The 25,026-nt window shown below is 44.3% G+C and overlaps 1 protein-coding gene across 1 annotated transcript in view; it reads left to right on the top strand.

Moving 5' to 3' along the window:
• Positions 1-5,303: 5,303 nt before the first annotated feature.
• The window catches only part of LOC136885749 (transcription factor GATA-4), a 70,728-nt gene continuing 51,005 nt past the window's right edge, over positions 5,304-25,026 (top strand). Inside the window, exons 1-3 of the mRNA XM_067158485.2 lie at positions 5,304-5,331; positions 22,084-22,202; positions 22,288-22,623. Of these exons, the coding sequence (XP_067014586.1) occupies positions 5,327-5,331; positions 22,084-22,202; positions 22,288-22,623 (460 nt within the window). The 5' untranslated portion in view covers positions 5,304-5,326. The remainder of the gene's footprint in view (positions 5,332-22,083; positions 22,203-22,287; positions 22,624-25,026) is intronic.

The raw sequence follows: 25,026 nt of genomic DNA, 5'->3' as shown, positions 1-25,026 counted from the left end.
AAAATGCTGGCGATAGTTTGCTAATCCTGGCACTTGCAGAGGAAGACACGTAAACCGCAATAATTGTTTCGTCTAAGTCTGTGAAAAGGCAGGCGGAGAAATACAAACATATACATGGTGTAACGATAAGTAAAGACGGTAGCCTACATTTGCAATATATATATTGCACTAATCCTGGCAATCTCAGGAAAAGCACGTAAACTAAACAAGTCGTGGGTGGGCAGAACAAGCTAGACATCATCCATATTCCGCTTTATGTTATCTGCCGTTATCGCACCCGATCTTCTGGTTCACCAACTTATTTAGGATCGAATTCTTCTTTCTATTCATCATCTTCTTAACTCTCCGTCAGGCACAGTATCTATGTTACACGATTGGCGCAATGCATCTGAGAGATATTGTTCATATTAATGACCCTTTGCTGGCTGAAATATTCGTACGAATTATATTTTTATGTTTTGTTGGATATTGCTTTGTTTATACACTGACTGACAGAGCAAATGCAACACCAAGAAGGAGTGGTTCGAAAGGGATGAAAGTTGGGGAAAAAACAGAGACGGCACGGACGAATAATTGATGTTTATTTCAAACCGATATGCAGGTTACACAGTGCGCACGGCATCGACTCAGTAGGATGTAGGACCACCGCGAGCGGCGATGCACGCAGAAACACGTCGAGGTACAGAGTCAATAAGAGTGCGGATGGTGTCCTGAGGGATGGTTCTCCATTCTCTGTCAACCATTTGCCACAGTTGGTCGTCCGTACGAGGCTGGGGCAGAGTTTGCAAACGGCGTCCAATGAGATCCCACACGTGTTCGATTGGTGAGAGATCCGGAGAGTACGCTGGCCACGGAAGCATCTGTACACCTCGTAGAGCCTGTTGGGAGATGCGAGCAGTGTGTGGGCGGGCATTATCCTGCTGAAACAGAGCATTGGGCAGCCCCTGAAGGTACGGGAGTGCCTCCGGCCGCAGCACATGCTGCACGTAGCGGTGGGCATTTAACGTGCCTTGAATACGCACTAGAGGTGACGTGGAATCATACGCAATAGCGCCCCAAACCATGATGCCGCGTTGTCTAGCGGTAGGGCGCTCCACAGTTACTGCCGGATTTGACCTTTCTCCACGCCGACGCCACACTCGTCTGCGGTGACTATCACTGACAGAACAGAAGCGTGACTCATCGGAGAACACGACGTTCCGCCATTCCCTCATCCAAGTCGCTCTAGCCCGGCACCATGCCAGGCGTGCACGTCTATGCTGTGGAGTCAATGGTAGTCTTCTGAGCGGACGCCGGGAGTGCAGGCCTCCTTCAACCAACCAATCGACGGGAAATTGTTCTGGTCGATATTGGAACAGCCAGGATGTCTTGCACATGCTGAAGAATGGCGGTTGACGTGGCGTGCGGGGCTGCCACCGCTTGGCGACGGATGCGGCGATCCTCGCGTGCTGACGTCACTCGGGCTGCGCCTGGACCCCTCGCACGTGCCACATGTCCCTGCGCCAACCATCTTCGCCACAGGCGCTGCACCGTGGAGACATCCCTATGGGTATCGGCTGCGATTTGACGAAGCGACCAACCTGCCCTTCTCAGCCCGATCACCATACCCCTCGTGAAGTCGTCTGTCTGCTGGAAATGCCTCCGTTGACGGCGGCCTGGCATTCTTAGCTATACACGTGTCCTGTGGCACACGACAACACGTTCTACAATGACTGTCGGCTGAGAAATCACGGTACGAAGTGGGCCATTCGCCAACGCCGTGTCCCATTTATCGTTCGCTACGTGCGCAGCACAGCGGCGCATTTCACATCATGAGCATACCTCAGTGACGTCAGTCTACCCTACAATTGGCATAAAGTTCTGACCACTCCTTCTTGGTGTTGCATTTGCTCTGTCAGTCAGTGTATTTTAGAATTATTTACCTTCTTTTTCTAAACAATATGGTGTATAGGCCTGTATAGTTGGAAGTAAATTATTAATAGGGCCTACTGTCGTAGAACAAGCTGTTGCGGTAAGGTTTCACAACGTATGAGTAAACAAACATAATCGGGTATTTAGAACTTTTCATGAACATAATTACAATCAACCGCTTGAATCTATGAGGTACGCTAGTGGGTCTCCCTCGACTTCTCTTACCCTCCTTGTCTGAGTCCATTATTCTCCTACGTAACTTGAATGCGAGAATGCTCATTTATACTTCCTCTTAAAACAGTAATCACCACCACTGCATTCTCATATTAGCTCACATGAACCCACATCCGAATCCAGTTTGTGCTTCGAGGTTCACCCATTGAGTTTATTCCTAAATTAGCCTTTATCTCCTCACTGTCCGGCTCAATGGCTAAATGGTTAGCGTGCTGGCCTTCGGTCACAGGGGTCCCGGGTTCGATTCACGGCAGGGTCGGGAATTTTAACCATCATTGGTTAATTTCGCTGGCACGGGGGCTGGGTGTATGTGTCGTCTTCATAATTTCATCTTCATCATGACGCGCAAGTCGCCTACGGACGTCAAATCAAAAGACCTGCACCCGGCGAGCCGATTATGTCCTCGGACACTCCCGGGACTAAAAGCCATTTCATTTCATCTCCTCACTGCTACCAGCCATCATTCCCGCTACTTTCACTTACGTTAATCCCAACTTAAGATATCTTGAGTCCATCCAGTGTTCACTCTCGTACAACAAATACGCTGTAAAGATAGTTTCGTCCGAGAACTCGTTTCTTCTTTCCACAATACCGTTCATAAACATGAGTTCACTGCAGTCACTTGAGAGTAGACTACACGTCCTAAAAACAGTACGCGCTACTTCGGCTCCCCAGTGCTAAATCGGTAGTCCTCGGTTATCTTCGAGATTCGTATTGGCAACCTGTGAAACACAAACTATGAATCGATTATGCATCGCCGTGAGACATCTGGCGTATACAATACTTTACGGCACGTACTAGTACTGTTGTTTACAGAGCAAGGCCAAAATATAGGTTAGGATTGAACATGAGTGAGGAAAATCCAAGTTCATCACAGGAACCACCTAGAACTCCAACACGACCGAGCTCGATAGCTGCAGTCGCTTAAGTGTGACCAGTATCCAGTAGTTAGTGAGTTCGAACCCATAATACAAGCAAAGAAAACTCCTACACGGAAACGACCAAGGGCTATACACAGCGAGGGATGAAAGATAATAGCTCAAGTTTCCGAGTGCTGTGCTGTGGAGTTCAAACGGCGCAGTATTACGGGAGACTTACGACGACTGAACATCGGGGCATTCCAATTAGTATCTGCCGCAGATTGGGCTGGGTCTTACAGAGAGGTGAAAGAACTGGAGAAGGAATACTAGAGGCACGACGGTGTCATGGAAATAGCCATGGACAAGATTGTTAATTAATAGTACTGCAGATAGCAGTGACGATTGTGGAAGTGATATGTCTGAGAATCCATGCGAAGATAATAAAGGTTTAGAAAATTCATATCGATCGATCATACTATCGATTCAATTCAGATTTCATTTCCATTCAGTTGGCAGTATTACCGGAACCGGGAGAGTTCCCTCCTTACTCCTCACCCCCGTAAAACCAGGTATTACAAAAACTTGCGCGTACTATACTTGAAGTCGTAAACTCATTCCCGTCTTTTATTTCTTAGGTTTCTTCCCAACTGACTTCATTTCAGTCTTGTAAATGCTAATTTTCACATTATATTCGCTGCACCTCTTTCCAGGTTCCAAGTTATTCTAAGTTATTAGATTGCAGCTTTTAGCGCAGTCTGCCATTAAGACCTAATGTTTAACGTGAGGCCAAACTGCTCCGTACATTTCCACCTGCCTGAATTCGTCCCTCCATTTTACAGATGACACACTAATTGTGTGCAACACTTTTGAAGGTCTTCGAGGATTGCTCAGTAGAATTAATCTCAGTGGATGAAGATAGGGTCTTTTTTTTTTTTTTATAGGGGGCTTTACGTCGCACCGACACAGATAGGTCTTATGGCGACGATGGGATAGGAAAGGCCTAGGAGTTGGAAGGAAGCGGTCGTGGCCTTAATTAAGGTACAGCCCCGGCATTTGCCTGGTGTGAAAATGGGAAACCACGGAAAACCATCTTCAGGGCTGCCGATAGTGGGATTCGAACCTACTATCTCCCGGATGCAAGCTCACAGCCGCGCGCCTCTACGCGCACGGCCAACTCGCCCGGTGAGATAGGGTCTAAAGAACAATACCACAAAAACCAAGTCCATGGTATTTAGCAGACGCAGCCATGAAGTGTCTTCATGTCATTAAATAATCAGAACATTGAACGAGTGAGTTGGGAGCACCATAACAGAAAATCTGGACCCTGAAAAAGAGATCAGACGCCGTATTGAGATTTCCAGATCATCTTTCCAAAAGAAGAGATCATGATAATCCGAACCTGAAACTCGGGCAAAAGCTGTTGGATGTTGGGTCTGGTCAACACTGCTTAATGGAGTAGAGAGCTGGACTGTCAAAGCTTCCTCCATGAAGTGATTAGAGGCCTTTGAGATGTGGTTACACGGGAGAATGCTCGGAAAAGCCTGGACAGATTTTGTAACCAATAACGAAGTGTTAAGGAGATCTAGAGCTGAGCTTGAGCTGACAAACAGCGTCAAAGCCAGGAAAACAGCTTGTTTAGGCCATGTTCTACGAGATAGATCTACACCTGATACTACAAGCGAGGAGCTGGTAGACCACCAAAACATCAATGACTAGAGTTGCATCAACAACAACAACGAACAACTCTTCAGGTTGGCTAAAGAAATGGGTGCTTTCTCCAGAGTAATCGCCAACGTCTGGGGGACTGGATATTATGGCACCTGAAGAAGAAGAAGAAGAAGAAGAAGAAGAAGACTGTATATTAACTTCTAGTTCTTTGAACTACCTGTTCTAGTCTTGTAGGCCCTATTCTAGACTTAAGAACAATTCTGTCATGGAGATTTAGATTTGGCGCGTCAATTTAGACATATTCTCTTATCCCACCAGACTTAGTAAACCGGATCTTTCCTGGGCGGACTGTGGCTGGGTGTTCCGAGTAAACACAACTGTGCCCGACATCGTACGACATGGAGTGTCGAAGTGTCTTTTCAAAAAGCAGACTTGCGGTGATTGCACGTGAGATCGAGGGGAAGTGTGATATATCAAGCATCGCCGATAAAAGTGGTGTGTGATGTTAACGGAAGGAAGATGGTTGTCTTACAAGCCCAAGTGCACGTGCCTGCATGAGGTAGGGGGGAAAACACGACCAGCTCCATTAACATAGGAACTGTACTGCGCTTCCAGTATCAGCACGACTGGCAGACAGCTAGGCAGCACGCGCAATGCAGTAAGTGAGCAATATCTTATACACTATTGTGATTAACTGACAGGCCCGAAAACTTGCTACGGTAGCGAGTATTTCAAGGACGAACAACAACAAGTTGGGGCACACGTTTGCAGATTTTAATTTAGGATTAAGTACGTTTTACCGCGTCTTTCCATTCATGCGTGTAGTACATAAGTCAACCACTGTAGATCCCGTTATTTCAGATATACGGTTTATCTACAATGATAAGCTAGATAATATTTCTAAATTAAACTCTCTCTTAAAATAGTTTTGAATCAAGATTAGTTATCTTTAACATTTAAGAGGGTTTCATTGTCAAACCAAAAATTCTTCAGTTCTAAGACTGTTATTCTGAAATACTCTGAAATATACCGAAATGATTTTCAGTTATGATTGCAATGAATTTTAGAATTACATATTTTTGTTTTGTCGATGAAATCCTCGAGCAGTGCTACTTTATTAAGTTTTGGGTACGTGAACCCAAATTTACTGAGAAACAAAAGAATATTTCCCATAGATTTTTGTCAGTGTGGGAAGGCAAGAGCTGCCGCTTTAGTAATTGAAACACTTCAAGTCGAATTTATTCTATATGTAATCTACTGTATTTGCATTTATGATACCGAACTCGATAGCTGCAGTCGCTTAAGTGCGGTCAGTATCCAGTAATCGGGAGATAATGGGTTCGAGCCCCACTGTCGGCAGCCCTGAAGATGGTTTTCCGTGGTTTTCCATTTTCACACCAGGCAAATGCCGCGGCTGTACCTTAATTAAGGCCACGGCAGCTTCCTTCCAATTCCTAGGCCTTTCCTATCCCATCGTCGCCATAAGGCCTATCTGTGTCGATGCGACGTAAAGCAAATAGAATTATTTTATGATACATTCTGATGCGTCTTTTAGTTTGTACTGTTATTAGTCTTGTGTCTGAACTGTGTTATTTATGTCGTTAACGATTGTTTAAAATCCCCATTTTCGATCATCTGGCGCTAAGGCGGATAAACGCAGTTCTACTGTGTATCACAATGTGACTTTCAGACACAACAATAATATTTTGGAATTTCACTACCTCATGATTCTGCCTGAGGGGCTCACATTTACAGTGTCAGGCTACGGTTAATGCAATACAAATTTAAGAGTTATTCTCTGATCAATGTTGAGGCCTTCGGTTCAGAGGGTCCCGGGTTCGATTGCTGACGGGGTCAGGGATTTTAATCGCGTCAAATTGATACTTCTGATCCGGGGACTGGGTGTTTATGTTTGTCCCAACACTTTCATGTTAATATTCAGACAACAGACTATACTACCAACCACTAAAGAAGTACGCAATAGTGATTACATCCTTCCAGAGAGGGTTGGAGTAAGGAAGGGCATCTGGCCGTAAAATAGGGTCAAATCCCCATGTGCGGCACAGTTGGATACAAGAAGATGATTCTCTGTTTAGTACACAGCATGTACAGTAACTTATATATTACTTCATTGTTCTTAACGATGGACAAATCGTACAAGAAGGATGTAGATGCGCTAACTGCAAGTGTCAAGTTCTTCTTCGCCCTTATTTCATATACTGCCACACGATGATGGTGGTGGTGATTATTGTTTTGAGAGGAAGTACAGCTGGGCAACCATCCTCCATTAATACTAATCGAAACGAAATTGGAGGTCCAGCACCTCGAAGAATCAAGGTATCGTCCAAAGAAAGACAAGGGCCACGAAGAACGTGAAAATGAAAGACTCCCTAGGCTTCTAGTACTCGGATACGGTCTGGGTCGGAAAAGAACAAGAGTTGACCAATGGAGGTAGGATAGATACATGACTGAGCAGTAGCGTAGCGAGGATCGGCCAATGCAGGGGGGCGGGGGTTATAGTTACAAAATGATCGAACACAAAGAAGGCGCATGGATCACTTGTCATTATAAAGACACTCATAAGTGAATTACAGATCTGTTAGTAAACTTATGTCTCTGAATGTTCATTTACTTTATTGTCAGTTTCTCTTTATGTTGTTTTTGTAAAATTTCCGTGGGACGGGGGTGTTTCTAACCCCAGTACGCTCCTGAATGTGAGGAGCCTAGTAGAAGCAATGCTACACTGAGCTAGGGAAATCGCGGTTACAAAGCTCAGATCCCCACGTTTAGTCGCATCTTACGCCAAACAGGACGGCTGGCGCTATTAGCTGCCATCCTCGGGGGGCCTGGTTTCGATTCCCAGTATTGTCAGAACTGGAGCTGACTGAGGACACGCTGTGCGTTCGAATCCCACCGTTGTGGTGGGACAGTTCCTATTCATAGGCCACAGTTCAGTTTTTTCGCCATCATTCATTTCATGTTAATTTCCTCCTCCAAGGGTTGCCGACAGGAAGGGCATCTGGCCGCAAAACATCCCATAAAGTATCATCTCACCTCACCACTGATCCTGTCCGGCTCCATGGCTAAATGGTTACCCAGCTGGCCTTTGGTCACAGGGGTCTCCGGTTCGATTCCCGGCAGGGACGAGAATTTTAATCATAATTGTTTTTTAATCATAATTGGTTAATCTCGCTGGCACGGGGGCTGGGAGTATGCGTCTTCATCATTTCATCCTCATGACGACGCGAAGGTCGCCTACGGGCCTCTGACGAGCCGAGCATGTCCTCGGACACTCCCGGCGCTAAAAGCCATACGCCATTTCATGTTTTTTAAAATCCCTGTCATTTTTTGTTAGACTATACTAACGTGTCTTGCAGTAATAACCCTCGACGGGTTGCTTTTTATAAAATTGCAACGCCAGCCATTTAGAGAGAGAGAGCAACACCGACCAGTGCAATGTTACGGGCTTCGGCTTGGTGATATTAGGGGGCGTCTTTCATTTCGATCTACTTTTCCCGTATTGTTTTCCTTTTCATTTCAAGCTTATCGTCATTCCTAATGAGCAGGCACTAATGGCCACGTGGTTTCGCACACATCGACTACGATAGTTCATTGATTACGATGACACTGAACAAATTTCCTCGTCACCTTTGAGCACTTTGTGAACACATTTGTTATTGTAGCTCGTCAGACGTTATTATTGCCATATACCATGTTTCTTCTAGATATAATTAATGCTTCGGGGGAGATTTCGAAATTTCCGAAATATGTTATATTCGCGTATAGCGCATTGATAGTATTCCTCATACGGTAAAGGAGCTTGGGACATAAATTATCGTACATTATATTTCCAACAACTTTTATCACACAGTTTTCGATACCGCTAATATTAATCTGGCGTATCCTGCAAGGCAAGCCTGCACTTACAAGTCATTAATCTCAGAGAGAATATCAAAATAATTAGTGGAGAACGGAAGGAATCACTCTATGAAGATAATACGCAATAACGTCACTGATAAAATGTAAACTGCCTGTGAAGTAAGTACCCAACGGTAGAACTGTTCAAAATCCAGGGATTTGGCCTCCGGAGAGGCCTGGTGCAGGTCTTTCGAGCTGACGCCCATGGGCTTTTTGCGTGTCTGTGACCAGGAGATCTAATGCACAAACACCCAGTCCGCAAGCCAGAGAGATTAACCGATCGAACCCGAGCCGTGCATGGCTGAGAAAACTCGGGAGTTCGGTCCGTAGAGCGTGTGGCATTTAAGGGAAACATCGTTATACAGTATTTGTGAAAGTACTAGATTTATTTCTAGACATGATACTATATAGGCTTTTGGGCTCATGCCGTGTCAAGAAAGTAAGGTGAAATTCTTAACGTTTCGCAGAGAACTGTGCTCTGCATCATCAGAAGAAATCTCGACTGTCCACGAGAAAGGCTTCTTAAACAAGAATTTCACCTTATTTTCTTGACACGGCATAAGCCCAACAGCCTATACAGTATCATGTCTTTAAGTACGGGCCGTGAAAGCATCAATGTCAAGATTTATTTCGTCATATAATTCCTGACGTATCATCGCTGAGAACCTTTCTTATTAGTATGTAAGGAAGGAAGCAATTTCTTTAAATGCCGACACAATGCAATATAATACAACACTACAATATACCTGTAAAGATACAGTGTCCACTTTTTACAGGTACGTTATCGTTTTGTATTACAGTTCGTAATAAGCTTGTAAATAAGTTATATTTCTGAATTAGTTCAACGTGAAACCGGTAACAAAAAGAAAATCAATTTGTTTATTTGTTTATTTCAATGCTTCATTGATGGAGACAAAGCGCACTGCTTTAGAAAGATGCATTCTACTGTATGTGGGGGGTACATACGACAGCTGAAAAAAAGTGTAGTGACAACATATGCATATATATGAAACCACTTGTAGTAGAACCACGATACCTCTACAGTCCTTGAATGTAATCACCCTACAACATGTTGCTCTCGTTGCCAGATGTGTGCAAGTAGCAGTGCCGCCTTTGTTGATGTCCGCGACGGAGCACATTACCGCCTGAAGTATGGAGTCGCGTGCATGGGAACACTTCCCTCAGGTCGAAGTCACAGTGACTAATGTCCGGTGAATATGGCGGATGCTCCAGGACCTCCCGCCTCCACAGTGCCAACAGGAGCAGCATTGTCGTGCAGGACAATGGGAATGGGGTTGCTTCCTGCGCAGTGCAGGTCCTGGAGTGACAAGCCGTAGGGCGCTCCGTCACGGACAATGACATGGGTGCAACATGAAGCACAGTGGATGTACGGTGACCTACGTCATATTCATTGAACTGGCCCACAACAACAGATTGCTACGCACTGTAGTATTGCTAGACCAGTAGCTCAGATCCTTTCCAACATACCAAATACGACCACAGCTAAACGGTAGAACATCCGATGCGTAATTAGAAGGTTGTGGGTTCGGTCTCCGATTGGCCATTCTGTACTTTACGTACATGAACTGAACGCGATCTAATAAGTTGAAAGTTTATTTAGAGTATTTACACTGGTTTTTAAAAAAAAATAATTACTACTAAACTTAATACGTTGTCCACGCAGCCTACCATTTACCACACTTATTGGTTTGAAGAAACTGCTGATCTTTTGTTCTCTTCCTTTGACGTTAATTTCTTTCATAATTAACTCATGCATGTGCCTCATATGTTCGTAATCTGAGGATATGTTTTCATCGTTGTTTTCTGCAACGTATTTAAGGGCAATGGTTAGATGGTCGTTATTTTCACTAAGTTTCACATAGTTTGAATAATATCACCTGCTTCGTCCTCGTCATATTCATGCATTTTAGAGCTTTCTGCAGCCCAACGATCTCTTCCTCTGCGTAGTTTACGACATCTTTCTATTGTAATTGCATTGATGTATTATTATTATTAAATGACTGTCCAGATTAAGCGAACTGCTGACTAATGGGGTCCGAATTAATGAGTTTGTACTGTATTTACACGAAAAATGCACAAATAGATAAATGAAACCTGTAATAATCCACGGACGACTCAGCTTACCAAGGAGATCCTCGAAAAATATGGAACGTTTGAAAGTGAACTTGTGTTTAGTGTATGCCAATAATTATAGTGCAATTCGTAATTAAAAAATCATTGAAAATATATGGGAGGTGATTGGCGTGCCTTGACAACAAGACATTTGCAGAGTACCTCCCTTGAGCTGAAGAGACTTGTTGTTGGTATTTCATCAGTCTGTCACTAGTTAGTGGTAATGGGACTAGGGCTGTTATCTCCGAAGGTAGAAAGAATATCCCAAGCCATCGACCTCGTATCTGTCAAAGCCACTTCGTGTGCTCAACGAGCCAGGGTTACAGAAGCAAACCCCTGGGTAAAGGTAGGAGATTATGTTGGCTTGGACCGGGCGGCTAAGAACGACACAACAGTGTCCCCTAAAGCTCAAAGTCACCCTGAGTTATCTAGCCAGTGGTAATAGTCTATATCGGATTCCTGCCAGCATAAAGGGGCTGCCTAGCGATTAAGGGATGGTCGGTTCATCCGGAAGGATGTGCGTTCGATTATCCGTCGACATTCCTCATTTTAACGCACCCTGGCTAGTTCTAGTGACCACCTACAATTTCAGGCAAAATTTTACGTACAGTCGATTTTTTCCTCTATCATATATTCTGTTCAGATTGTCCGAAATTTCGGATTTGCGGCGTTCGGATTGCCGGAATTCTTCTCTATTAGGAAGAAATAAGGTCATCGCTATCTCTGTTCGTGTTCTTCGCCCGGTATAGGGTGTTCGTCAAGTCTCGTGCTCTATCTTATCTGAAAGTCGCGGTACAGCGTGTCCATGTTCCCTCAAGATTAGCCGTATCAACTGATAGTGAGGTTAAATCTAGAAAACCTTGAGACAAGGCTGCCACTGCGTGAGTACTACGTAAACATAGCGTAGGTGTGTCACCGTGATGATACGAGACCACAGACCTGCATACATAGTCATTATATACTGTTATGCCTGTCAGTGTTCAGTCTGCAAGCCTCTGTAAATTTACTAATCGCCGCCGCAATCCTCTGTTTGTAACTAGTTCTGTGGTTTCGATGATAAGTTCCATAACTCGAATCTTTAAATTATTAAAATCCCATCTAACCATCGTAGTCTTGGTCTCCCTGTACTTCTCTTACCATCCATCGCCGAGTCCATTATTCTCCTCCATTCGCCTCACGTAACTCGCCACCGAAGCCGATTTATGCGTACCGCTTGATTCATCAAGTTCATTCCTAACTTAACCTTTATCTCCTCATTCCGAGTATCCATCTGAAATTGTTCCCACCTGTCTGTACCAGCAATAACAAAATTTTCGCTATTTTCATGTCTGTTGCTTATAAGATATCTTGAGTACACCCAGCTTTCACTCCCGTAAAGTTGGTCTCAAAACAGATCGAAGTAAAGATAATTTGGTCCGGGAGCTGACTTCCTTCTTACAGAATATTGTTGATCGCAACTGCGAGCTCATGAACTACCTTTGTTGCACTGGGAGAACACACATGCTAAACACTTGAAATGACCTACCTGTTCCAGCTTTGTATTCCAGTCCTTACATTCAATCCTCTTAAATTTATTTATTCCCTACTGACATAACTTTTGCGTTGGAAATGCTAATTTTCATATCATACTGACTGCAGCTTTATAATAAATAATAGTAATAATAATAATAATAATGAAAGCTGGGTGTACTCAAGATATCTTATAAGCAACAGACATGAAAATAGCGAGAATTTTGTTATTGCTGGTACAGACAGGTGGGAACAATTTCAGATGGATACTCGGAATTAGTAGTTTTCTACAAAACAATAGTTTCATACAACTTGCAGGTCTATAGGCAATACTATACTCCTCCATAAATCTTTGTCTTACGTGAACCGCTTGTACCTATGCACTTGTGTACACCAATCCATCCACCGTTTCCTAGATCTTCCTCATTTTCTATTGTACTCGCGTTTTTACTATAACATATTCTTGGAATTTCTTTTCACGTGTCCGAAAAATGTTATTCTTCTTTCTCCAGTCATGAACAACTCGTTCCATAACCTCTGATTTTAGTTTTAGTCGAACTCCAGCACATGGCATTATCTCTTGAGCGATGTGACGTGCTAGTTCCGCCTCTATAAATACGCAAAAAGGAAGGAAGGCATAATAACCGCAGATAGAAGCAGCAGAGGAACCTACACATTACTGACGACGTATGGGTCGCGTTCGATACCGAACTACGTCCATTTTCAGTCACACATCAAATCTGCGAAGGCTCCTTGTTATAGAGCTGGCGGTCATTTTCTTAAATATAGAGGAATAATGTTGTAGATATCCCAGGCGTATTAAGTACTCTGGACTGTTCACTGACATTAGCCTATATCAGACGGGTTTTGATGGCGTGATAGTACCTCATGGGGAAGTCCGACTCGTTGGCTGAATGGTCAGCGCACTGGTCTTCGATTCAGAGGCTCCCGGGTTCGATTCCCGGCCCGGTCGGGGATTTTAACCTTCATTGGTTAATTCCAATTGCCCGGAGCTGGGTGTTTGTGCTGTCCCCAACATCCCTGCAACTCACACACCACACAGAACACTATCCTCCACCACAATAACACGCAGTTACCTACACATGGCAGACGCCACCCACCCTCATCGGAGGGTCTGCCTTACAAGGGTTGCACTCGGCTAGAAATAGCTACACGAAATTATTACCTCATGGGGAACACTAAGTACCTAGGTAGTAATATAAGGAATGATTTTCATTGGAGAAATCATATTAACAAGATTGTTAAGAAAGGTTACAAATCTCTTCACATGGTTATGCGAGTATTCAGGGGTTGTACTAAGGATGTAAAGGAGAGGGCGTATAAGTCTCTGGTAAGACCGCAGTTAGAGTATGGCTCCAGTGTAAGTGGCGCTCACCAAGCCTACTTGATCCAAGAGCTGGAAACAAATCAAAGAAAAGCAGCTTGACTTGTTTTGGGTGACTCCCGACAAAAGAGTAGTGTTTCTAGAATGTTGAGTAAGGAGAAGAGATGCTCGACTATGTGACATGTTTCGAGCTGTCACTGGTGAGTTGGCGTTGAATAAGTAGAAGAATAAGCTTGAGTGGAGGTTTTGAAAGTACGACAGATCACAATATGAAGATAACGTTGGAATTCAAGAGGACAGAGTGGGGCAAATATTCATTTATATGACGAGGAGTAGGGGAGTGGAATATACGTATTATCAAGGGAAATGTTCGATAAATGTCAAAGTTCTTTGAAAATGTTTAAGGAAAAGCTAGGAAAACAATACCGCCACCTGAGCGACAGTCCTAAATGCAGATCATTAATGAACGATTGATGGCTTTTAGTGCCGGGATATCCCAGGACGGGTTCGGCTCGCCAGGTGCAGGTATTTCTATTTGACTCCCGTAGGTGACCTGCGCGTCGTGATGAGGATGAAATGAAGATGAAGACAACACATACACCCAGCCCCCGTGGCAGTGGAATTAACCAATTAATGTTAAAATCCCCGACCCGGCCGGGAATCGAACCCAGGGCCCTCTGAAGCGAAGGCCAGTACGCTGACCGTTCAGCCAACGAATCGGACATCGATTGATTATGTTAAATGAACATTTTGAAATTTTGCAGAATACTCTGAATGCTTTTACTGTAGACACAGAGAAGTGAGGAGGCCTCTTGTTGAAATTCTCGCACGCTTGGACAAAGAATTGTGAAACGAACGGGAAAAAGGCTAAACAATGGGACTGTTCACACAGATATCGGTGGTATTCAGCGAGTCGAGCCATTTTTTCCGGTCCAGTCAGGCGCTATGATAGGGTACTCGGCGCTCACTGCTGATAATGCTGCTTGAGTATGTAATTTCAATTGGCTGTTTCTTTCCTAGTTTTATTCCCTTAACTTTATTCTCTAGACGTTATCCATCCATATCTATCTTCTTTTTTATGAGTTGCTTTATGTCGCACCGTCACAGATAGATCTTATGGCGACGATGGGATAGGAGTGGGAAGCAAGCGGCTGAGGCCTTAAGGTGTGCCTGGTGTGCAAATAGGAAACCACGGAAAACCATGTTCATGGTTGTCGAAGTGGGGGTCAAAACGCACTATCTCTTAAACAGAATACTGGATACTGGCCGCACTTAAGCGACTGCAGCTATCAAGCTCGGTGTCTATGTAATTTCGAGCCAGCGCTAAATGTGAAGTTTAACCCATTTACAACCGCCGGATGCTCTTCCATGTCTCTGATGTGTATTAAGTTCATTTGAAGAACTTAGCTGTTGTGTCAGGTGTTGTACTGATATCTATAGGGGATATGTGGCTGCAGTAGGGACAGAGCAGTGAGTGTAATGTTATTATTGTTGATTCGTTTTCGCGACTTACGACACTGTAGATCACCCCAGCAATAATGGCAAAAGTACAAGAAAGAGCAATTGGGCTGAATTACAGTAATCCGAGGAATAAATATTTCACTCAGTTACAATAACAAATTATCTGTCCAACAAGTAATGCAAATAGTTACTTCACAGAACGCTCTTCAAATTTTTTTTTTCAGATGGAGATGGAACGATAAAAATATTTTTTAGGAAAAATATATTACTTCTTATTTGTTCTTTTAGCGTGGAACCATTACGTTGCAATTACCATTAACAAGTAAAGGAAACTAAACATGATAACTGGGAACTTTTCAAAAACTCCCTGTCGGTGGGGGACGGAGACGAAGAATACACCGCGGTAGGCCCTATGCCCTGCCTGTCGTAAGAGGCGACTAAAAGGGGCGACCAAGGGATGATGACATTAAAACCATGAAACTACTTGTGCTTAGTACCACGATATGAGGAACACCATGGGTCTGCGTTACCTGTGCGACGTACATTATTTCTGATTAGTACCGCTACATGAGAATTACCACGGTTCTACTTTACTAGCGATAAGTACCTTTACGAGGGGTCGTTAACCTGGAGTTTGGACCCCTTTAGACAACAAACATCATCGATTCAGGATCGTGCTTTGGAAGCAGTAATACTATCGTTGTACGGTAGTTTCTGGTAAGGTGAGGCATTGCGGGTCGGATCCACTGATTGTTTTAAGTTCATAATCATTGTTTATCGTCGTTTTTTTTTAATTCTAGTCGGTGGATCGATTTTGGAATTATTTTTTACTTTCAGTATTGTGAGTTGCATCCGCTGATTAAATTCATATTCATCCAATCATTCCTCATCATCACGTTTTTAATTCTGGTCAGTGGATGAATTTTGGACTTTTAAGTTGTCATTACATTTAGTCTCATTTCGAACCATTACAGGCCGATGACCTAGATGTTAGGTCCCTTTAAACAACAAGCAGCATCATCACACTATATTAGAGCACCCCAGACCCCCTGTGGGTGGGGCTAGAATAACACCCACGGTATCCCCTGCCTGTCGTAAGAGGCGAATAAAAGGGGCTCTTAGCAGGCATTATAATTTGATGCCATGTAGGCTGCTCATCAATTTCGACGTTTCCCTTTTCGGCGACCTCTGACGCAGTTTAGTGTAGTTTTGGTTTACGCCGCAGCGTCTTATAACGACGATTGGATTGGATAGGATAGGTAGTGACTGTGTACCTGGTGTGAAAATGGAAAACTATATTTAGGACTGCCGGCACTGGGGTTCGAACCCACTATCTACCGAATGTTCGCGCACAGCTACGTGACCGACTTGAATTTTGCCGGGTAAACACCAAATGTCACCAGATATCTTTCACAAGCTGACATCGTATGACATGGAGTGTCGAGAGGACGTTTATTCTGCCCTTCAAAATTCAGACTGTACCAGGATTCACGAGGCCGACACTACCACTGGTCCACGGAGGAGTTAGCAGTGAATATGAATCGATGAGTTTGGCGTGTTTCATAGGAACTGATTTGGTTCTGAAGGTACTCTGCTGATAAGAAGTCAACTCTTCCACGAAAATATAACATGCAGATGGGTAAAACTTGCGTTAAAATGCGAATGAAGAGATTCACACGCATTCGTTCCCTGAATTGACTGCCCACATACTGGTAGGAAACAAGGACACTTTCAGCAATATCATTTTCAAGGAAATAAGAAGAAAATTTGACAACATTCTCGCTTCTAGATGAATCAAATCATCAACAGCGCTGAATTACGCTTGGTACAGAATAGACAGAAGTTTTCACATAATGGCCGACAATAATACACAGTGCAATTTACATCCTCCCGTGTAAGCAATAATAATTTCGTGTGGCTATTTCAAGCCGAGTGCAGCCCTTGTAAGGCAGACCCTCCGATGACGGTGGGCGGCACTTCCATGTGTAGGTAACTGCGTGTTATTGTGGTGGAGGATAGTGTTATGTGTGGTGTGTGAGTTGCAGGGATGTTGGGGACAGCACAAACACCCAGCCCCCGAGCCATTGAAATTAACCAATGAAGGTTAAAATCCCCGACCCGGCCGGGAATCGAACCCGGGACCGAAGGCCAGTACGCTGACCATTCAGCCAACGAGTCGGACACCGTGTAAGTGATGCAGGGCAAATTTAAACCACTCCGACTGACAGACAAAACTCCCCACCGTGTGTACTAATGAATCTTCTCAAAGTGGTGACAAAATAAGACACTACATTCCGTAAGGAGTTTCTGATTCAAACACAAACGCCTGCCACTGATTAACCGGATGCGAACCTGGGACCGTTTAGCCAAGGAGCCGGAGGCTATTACCAAGCCACTGTTTCTTGAATTCTTGAGTGGCCTCAGTTGATGATGATTCACGAACTGATCACTGTTCAGTGACTGTATGGGACTTCACAGTCACATGCCCCATGTGTCAATGTACACTTACATTTGGATGTGTCTTACCTCAACCTGTGTCCTCCATGTGTCATATTCTATTGAATCAGTTGTTATGAATCACAGACAACGAACTGCTACTGGTCAGCCTGAGTCAGCAAGTCTTGTAAGACATTTGTTTACTTAATTCTTGATTCCCTGTTTTTTAAACACATTCTTCTTCTTCTTCTTCTTCTTCTTCTTCTTCATCATGTGCCATGTCCTCGCAGAACGTTGGCGATGAGTAGCATGATCTGTTGTTTGTTCATAGCTGTTCTGAACAGAGTAAGCTTTGTCACCCCAAACCACTGGCTCAAGTTGCCGAGCCATGATGTCCTACTTCTCCCCGGACCACGTTTTCCATTAATTTTGCCTTGGAGTATTACTTGCAGAAGGTGGTATTTAGAGTTCCGCATCATATGACCAAAGTATTCTAGTTTCCTTCTCTTGATGGTAGTGAGAATTTCTGGTTCTTTGTTCATACGGTGCAAAACTTCTACATTGGTCATTTCAGCTGTCCAAGGTATCTTCAGCATCCTTCGGTACGTCCACATTTCAAAAATGTTGAAATAAACTGGCAGCAGTCGTCTTCTATCACTTGGAGTTGGCAATACAAGTGAACTACCCTACCATTTGTCCTTTTGGTGGTTAGTATTGTGATGTGTTGTACGCGTGCCAGATCCCGAGCTTTGAGACTTAACCAAAGGCGGCCAGAGCGGGACTCTAATCTCGGGGCTCTCTGAGGTGGTGGTGGTGGTGGTGGTGATTATTGTTTTAAGAAGAACAACTAGGCAAAAATCCTGTGTTAACACTAATCGGAGGGAAAAAATTGAAGGGATCCCACATTTAAGGTATCGGCCACGAAGAGCGAGAAAATGAAAGGCTCCCTAGGCCTCGAAAACCTAATACAAGAGTTGATCAAGGGAGGTCGGATAGGATAGATGAAAGCGAGGAGCCTGCGCAAGTGAATGGAAGCAATACCAGAACTCAGCTGAGGGCCTCGTGGTTCCTCCAAAGTTCAGAGATCCTGGGACTTCGGAACTCTCTGAACCGACCGCCATTCAGCCAGGGAAATGGCAAACGGGATCATACAGTGCCGCACTGGATTTTGAAGATAATATTCTTTTGATAATGGGTCTGTGATAATTGTAACAGTGCAACTTCCGAATGTGTGTTACATTTTCTTCTCTCCGCTAACACATGGATTCGCCACTCAAGAAGTGGTATTTGGTTACGTGAACGAATCGTACCCATGAGACTGCATTGTAACATTTGCCCTAAATGGAGGATAATAATTGCTTTCACGCAAATCAACAGTAAAATTTGCGGTAAATTAATAAGTACCATAATTTATTACTAGAGAAATATGCGTGCGTACCTACGGCGGTTATTTCGCTGTAGACACGACGCTTTTCTGTGGCATTTCGCCGATTCCGCTTCATCGTACCGTCTTTTGTTTCCGTCCTGAGGTCCGACGAATAGGAGTGCTAGGTCTGTGAATTCTCAATATCTCTGTCCATCACGACTAGCGCGGGCTGTTCAAACGGGAAAATGGAGGACATCGTGCACAGAAATTATTATTGTTGAAAGAAAAGTAGGATGATCCCTGGACCAATAATTATATTAATTAATGAGTTAGGGGCACAAGTCAACAACTCGCTCCACCAAGCAACATGAAGCAAAGCAAAGAAGTTAAGTGACTGAAAACTTCACACACGAAAGTGTTTCATTAACAAAAGACGTACTGAAGCACTGTGACGTAGTCTTAATGTAGCAATGTATGTTTTACATATTTCTCTAGTAATAATAGTATTAATTTAGCGCAATTTTTACTGTCGATTTGCGTTAAAGCAATTATCTTCCATTTAGGCCAAAAATTATAATGAAATTTCATGGATACGATTCGTTCACGTAACCAATATATGTTTCTTTTTCTATTTGCTTTACATCGCACCGACACAGGTCTTATGGTGACGGTGGGAGAGGAAAGGCCTAGGAGTGGGAAGAAAGCTGTCGTGGCCTTAATTAAGGTACAGCACCAGCATTAGCCTGGTGTGAAAATAGGAAACCACGGAAAACCATCTTCAGGGCTGCCGACAGTGGGATTCGAACCCCCTATCTGCCGGATGCCAGCTCACAGCTGCGCGCGCCTAACCGCACGGCCAACTCGCCCGTTAATGATAATAATAATAATAATAATAATAATAATAATAATAATAAGGCGGCAGGAAGTCCATTCGACACGCCATGTTGTACGATGTCGGCATGCAAAAGATCTCTGGTGACACATTTGGTGTTCACCCGACACAATTCATTAAAAACTCAGCCATAGACAACCAGTAGAGCTTCGGTTTACTCTGCCATCTAGTAGGCCTAGAATAAACGGAACGTCGAAATTGATGAGCAAGCAGCCAGATTGCATCAAATTAAAATGTAAAACCATACATTATTATTATTATTATTATTATTATTATTATTATTATTATTATTATTATTATTATTATTTCATTTCGGCTATTTCAACCGTTTTTTGTGTTGAACTTTAACACTCCCGCTCATTCTTCGGTGAGCTTTCTTCCGTTGTTCGGTCCACGTCTTGCCCGTCTTAGTTTTTGTTCGTTAAGTTTTGTAGATCTGCAAGCGTCAAGTTCCAAGATGCCATCACGTAAGGACCCGAATTCTTGTGAATCCTTTTCCACATCAGTGAACCAGACCCCTTTAGTTTTCTCATTCAGAAGGTAGGCAAAGATTCGAGTGGGCAATCCTGGTCTCTTTCGTGTTAACTGACCACAGGAAGTAATCCTTATTTTCTCCATATGCACCTATAGCTCATGATTGCGCCTTCTCCTATATTCTGAATTTTCCTTCACTGGGCCAAAGATCTTCCTTAAAATTTTCCTTTCTTTGGCTTCTAGTGGTGTTGCCACTGCATATAGATATTATTATTACTATTATTAGTTTTACAGTACGTTCCACAAATTTCTTAAAAGTTTTCGAGGACGCCGAGCTGAGCGCAGATATTTCCATACACCGGCAAGAGGCTGGTGTGACACTTGAAAGACAGTTCTTTATACACTACCAACACGCATTTTAAAAATGCTTTTCTACACACTTCCCACACGGTGCAAATACCATAATTCAATATTAACATTAAAAAGTCTCGTAGGCCCTTAGGTTTGAGATTCTGAAAAGAGGCCAGTGTAACAGTCGGGGCTCACAACAACTCGATGAGTCACACGCACTGCCAGAAAATATCCCGATGAATTTCACGGAACCCTGTAAGTCATGGACAGCTGAGTGACAAGAACCACCAGTTTCCAAGGAATGTGGCCCACCTGCCACTGATGCTGCTTAGCCGCGCGTGTTCTTCCAAGAATATAATCACACTCGCACCATATGAAGATGACGTACGGCGCGAGAGTAAAACACCTGATTTGAGGATCATCGCTTTGAGTGCTGGTCTACAATACGCATACGTTTGTCCACCACAGACATTTATCGGGCTGCTATGAGAATAGATGAATCTGGTACTTCCAGGGGTTAGCCTTTGTTGTTCATAAAAATGGAACGGCGTATGGCTTTTAGTGCCGGGAGTGTCTGAGGACAAGTTCGACTGGCCAGGTGCAGGTCTTTCTATTTGAGGTCCGTTGGCGACCTGCGCGTCTAGATGTGGGAGAATGATGATGAGGCAGGGAGACGGTGAAACCCGGTGCCGGCACACAGCCTATTCCTGTTGGATAGCACCAAGAGGTGTGTTCAAGGCTTAACGCCCCCATCCGACGGACGAATCACCAACACCGTCATATACCCTCACTCTATATGAGCACTACGGAGAGGTCTGGAATTTAATCCAGGCTTTTGGCACACAATCTAGTGATTAGAAATTGTATACCACCACCTCCCTACCCTGCCGGTCAACATTCTGACAGTGAAAATGTTTTCGACCAATGGGACTCGAGCCGGCTAACCCCGATGTCAGACCGTTTAGACTTCAACGCCTTAACTATCATGGCCCCAGGTGGGCTGCTAATCAGAAATGAAAACGGAAGATGACAAATGAAGGTTATCAGCAAAGGAAGGGGATGTGGCTCGCAAACCTAACCAACACTGTCGGGGTGGGAATAGAACAAAGAGTCGGGTGAGGGTCGTGCGGGGTGAAAAGAGCGTTCTCACATTTCCTGTTGGTTCGTTTTCTGTGTTTATTTGTTAATTACCATCATCACTGATCTGCATGTAGGGCGAGGTGGTCGGCAGCCCTGAAGGTGGTTTTCCGTGGTTTCCATTTTCACACCAGGCAAATGCTAGGGGCTGTACCTTGATTAAGGCCACAGTCGCTTCCTTTCCGCTCCCAGTCCTTTCCTATCAATTCCCCATCCTTATCGACTTATTCGTGCGACTTTGAAAAAGCAAGCAAGAAAAATCTCAGTTGTTTATCTTTCCTTAAATGATTTCAAATAAGTTGGAAATGTATCGAACATCTCCTTTGGTAAATTATTACAATCCCTAATTCCTTGGCCAAATTTGTCTTTATCCGCCTGACTGTTTCAGCCCGATGTACTCCCGCTGTGGTATCTACGCTCCCACCAGCATGGGCTACCTCAGCAACACTTCAGGAGGATCGGATGTGTCTCCACAGCCCGTCAGTTCCCAGATATGGTCCTCACAAGGTACTGTAGACTATAGCTACTTGCATTACAGTACTGTACATATTTGAAGACAGTAATTCTGACCGGATTTCTCTTGTCTTTCCAGTAGGACTATCTGGCTCTAGTGACGAGTATTCGTCCTCTGGCACGAAGACAACTTCCTCGACGCTGCCCGCCTTCTCTCAGCGGTTCAGCTCGCCGTTACCGGGCTTCCCTGGGGGTGGTGGGGGCGGTGGTAATGTTGCTCACCATCGTGTTACCTCACCCTACTCGCCCGCCCCAGGGTACAGCCCCCAGAGCGATCCTTCTGGTGCGGCCTCCACTGCCGCCAACACTCCTCTGTGGGGCGGCTACGAGGCCACCGCCAGTCTGCAGCAGTACGTGTCTCCCGGCTCCAGGGGGCGAACTGCCGCCTCCCTTAGCACCGCCACGCTACCGGGCAGTAAGTACAAGTCTCCTTATTTGATCGTTAATTTACGACCTCTTGCTAATCATTTGTCAATAAAACGTTCTTGAACTTGTGGACATGATAAACGATTTCTCCCAAACTTAATTAAATTTGTATTTATTCTATGACCTTCGGCCGTGTTGAACTACACCCAGTATTTAGTGGTAATATTGAAATATGCGTTCTGTCAGTTCTTAGAGGGAAGTCAATTTACTGCCTGCCTTGTTGGGGAGAAGGAAGTAGGGGGTATGGTTGCCATGGAAACGTAGGCGGCTCCACTGCTGTTGCCATGGAAATAAGCCTCCTGGCCAGCTCAGAGTTGCCAAACCTCTCACTTCTGAGTTCCGTACAACAGAACACAGCGCTCTGAACGAACAAGTGAGCTGGAAGCGAGGGGAAGGAGAAAGGAATGCAGGAATGTGGCAACACCGTGCAATGCTCCTCCCTCCAGCCCTATCTGTCAAAACGCTTCCTTTAATATTATGGGTACCGGTATAGCTTTTCGAAGTGTATTCATTTGCACAGATATATAAGTAATGATTGGTTGAATGAATACATGAGTGGAAGGAAGAAAACGCGAATGACGACAAATTTTTATAAACAGATGAAGTGCTCAGGATATGTAATGGGCACCGAATATAATTTACACATACTGTCTTGAGGAGGAGGGATGGTTAGTAATTTAGTGGACTTAATTTCAAATCTGAAAGTTAATGTTGCTGAAATATGTTATTATAACAATGTATATGTTTTACTCTTTTGATGGCAGAAAGGCACAACATGAACACAGGAGTTGTATATTTTACTGTAACTTCTGCAATCTTTTTACAAATGCCGTTTGTTGAATTCTATACAAAGTTTAAGTCGTCCAGTGATTGACCGTCGCAAGAGCAATACGGGGAGTTCACGACGTCAATCCTGAATAGATGGTTCGTAAAAGATGCACGATTGAGCCGCATACAAAGGACTGAAGCGGTGAATGTTCTGTTCCCATTCCACTTATCTCTCAAACTTCGCCCCAGTTAACTACTTTGCTATGTAAGTACATTGCGCAATTTTCAGTACATCACTCCTGTTATGCTAGTGAAAACTTTCCATACATACATACATACATACATACATACATACATACATACATACATGGTCGGTAGATGCAGAGTGGGTCTCAGCCCATAAGTGGCACGGCTGGTCCGTGGTCCAACAGCTCTGCACTAGGACCGGCCAACCGAGCAGAGGAGGGGTGGCCACGGCTCTGCGTTCGGGAGACGGGACAGGGCTGGGGCTCACAGCTGGCCCCAACCGTCGGCTGTCCTGAGAATAGTTTTCCATTCTCCTGCACTAAGGCGAATGCCGGGACAGTTCCTAGTATAGGCCACGGCCGCCAACCCTCTCACCTTCTCCGCACATCTCCTTCACCGTAACAAATCTCACGGTCTGAGAGACGGCGTCACCGTCTAAGAGGCCCGCCTCGCCCTTCAGGGGAGGCATGAAAAGATTTTAGTAGTAGTAGTCATTATACACTTATGACTTTCAACGTTCAATCTGCCAGCCTTTGTGAATTTACTAACTGTCGCTATTTGTTACTAGTTCTGTGGCGGCATTTAGTTTAGCAAAAACTTTCCATTAAACAATAAACAAGAGTTGACCAAGGGAGGTCGAACAGGATAGATGAAAGTGAGGAGCCTGGCACAAGTAAGTGGAAGCAATGTCAGGTTTCAACTAAGGGCCCCGTGGTCGCCAACCCACGCTTCCAACGTGAGAGCACCTGGGGCCGCTATTCGTCGCCTTTTACGACAGGCAGGGGTTACCGGAAGTGTTATTCTACAGCTCCCACCCACAGGGGGATACCGAAGAGTCATACTAGGAAAGTGAGCCAGGTAGTTTCCCCGTTGCTTTCTTGGACAATCCAAGCCCACTGAAATGCACGCATTAATCGACCATATGAGTGACATTTTTACTGGCTGCATAACGAGCATCACTCGTACCTCAGTCACTTTCATATCGTCGAAGCCAAGGATGAGACAGACAGGTGAACGCTCTATTCTATGCCATACCAGAAGACACAGAACGCTCTTCACACTGTATATGGGCAGCTTCTCTATACATAGTGAGAATAGTCTTCCACTGATGGAATGTTTTAACTATGTGAAATTGAGTTTAGTCGAAAGTTTTGGCCTGAAAGACGTGCATAAATGTACCTCTGAACCAGCAAGCCTGTGTACAGAAAGGAACCTAACCTGATTTGAAGCATTTTGACATGTTAGTTGTCTGGTGTGGACTTGAGCCACACAAACATGTCCCCACTTTCCCCAGATTCCAACACGCGACTTGGACTGAGCCATTAGAGACAGCTATTAGCTAATGTGTGGAGGGTCAATAACAGGTGCATGACCTAGC

The sequence above is a fragment of the Anabrus simplex genome, chromosome 14 (genome assembly GCF_040414725.1).
Source record: "Anabrus simplex isolate iqAnaSimp1 chromosome 14, ASM4041472v1, whole genome shotgun sequence".
In the NCBI taxonomy this organism is placed as follows: Eukaryota; Metazoa; Arthropoda; class Insecta; order Orthoptera; family Tettigoniidae; genus Anabrus; species Anabrus simplex.
Note: the sequence above shows the minus strand (reverse complement) of the source record. Positions and strands in the feature narration are given on the sequence as shown.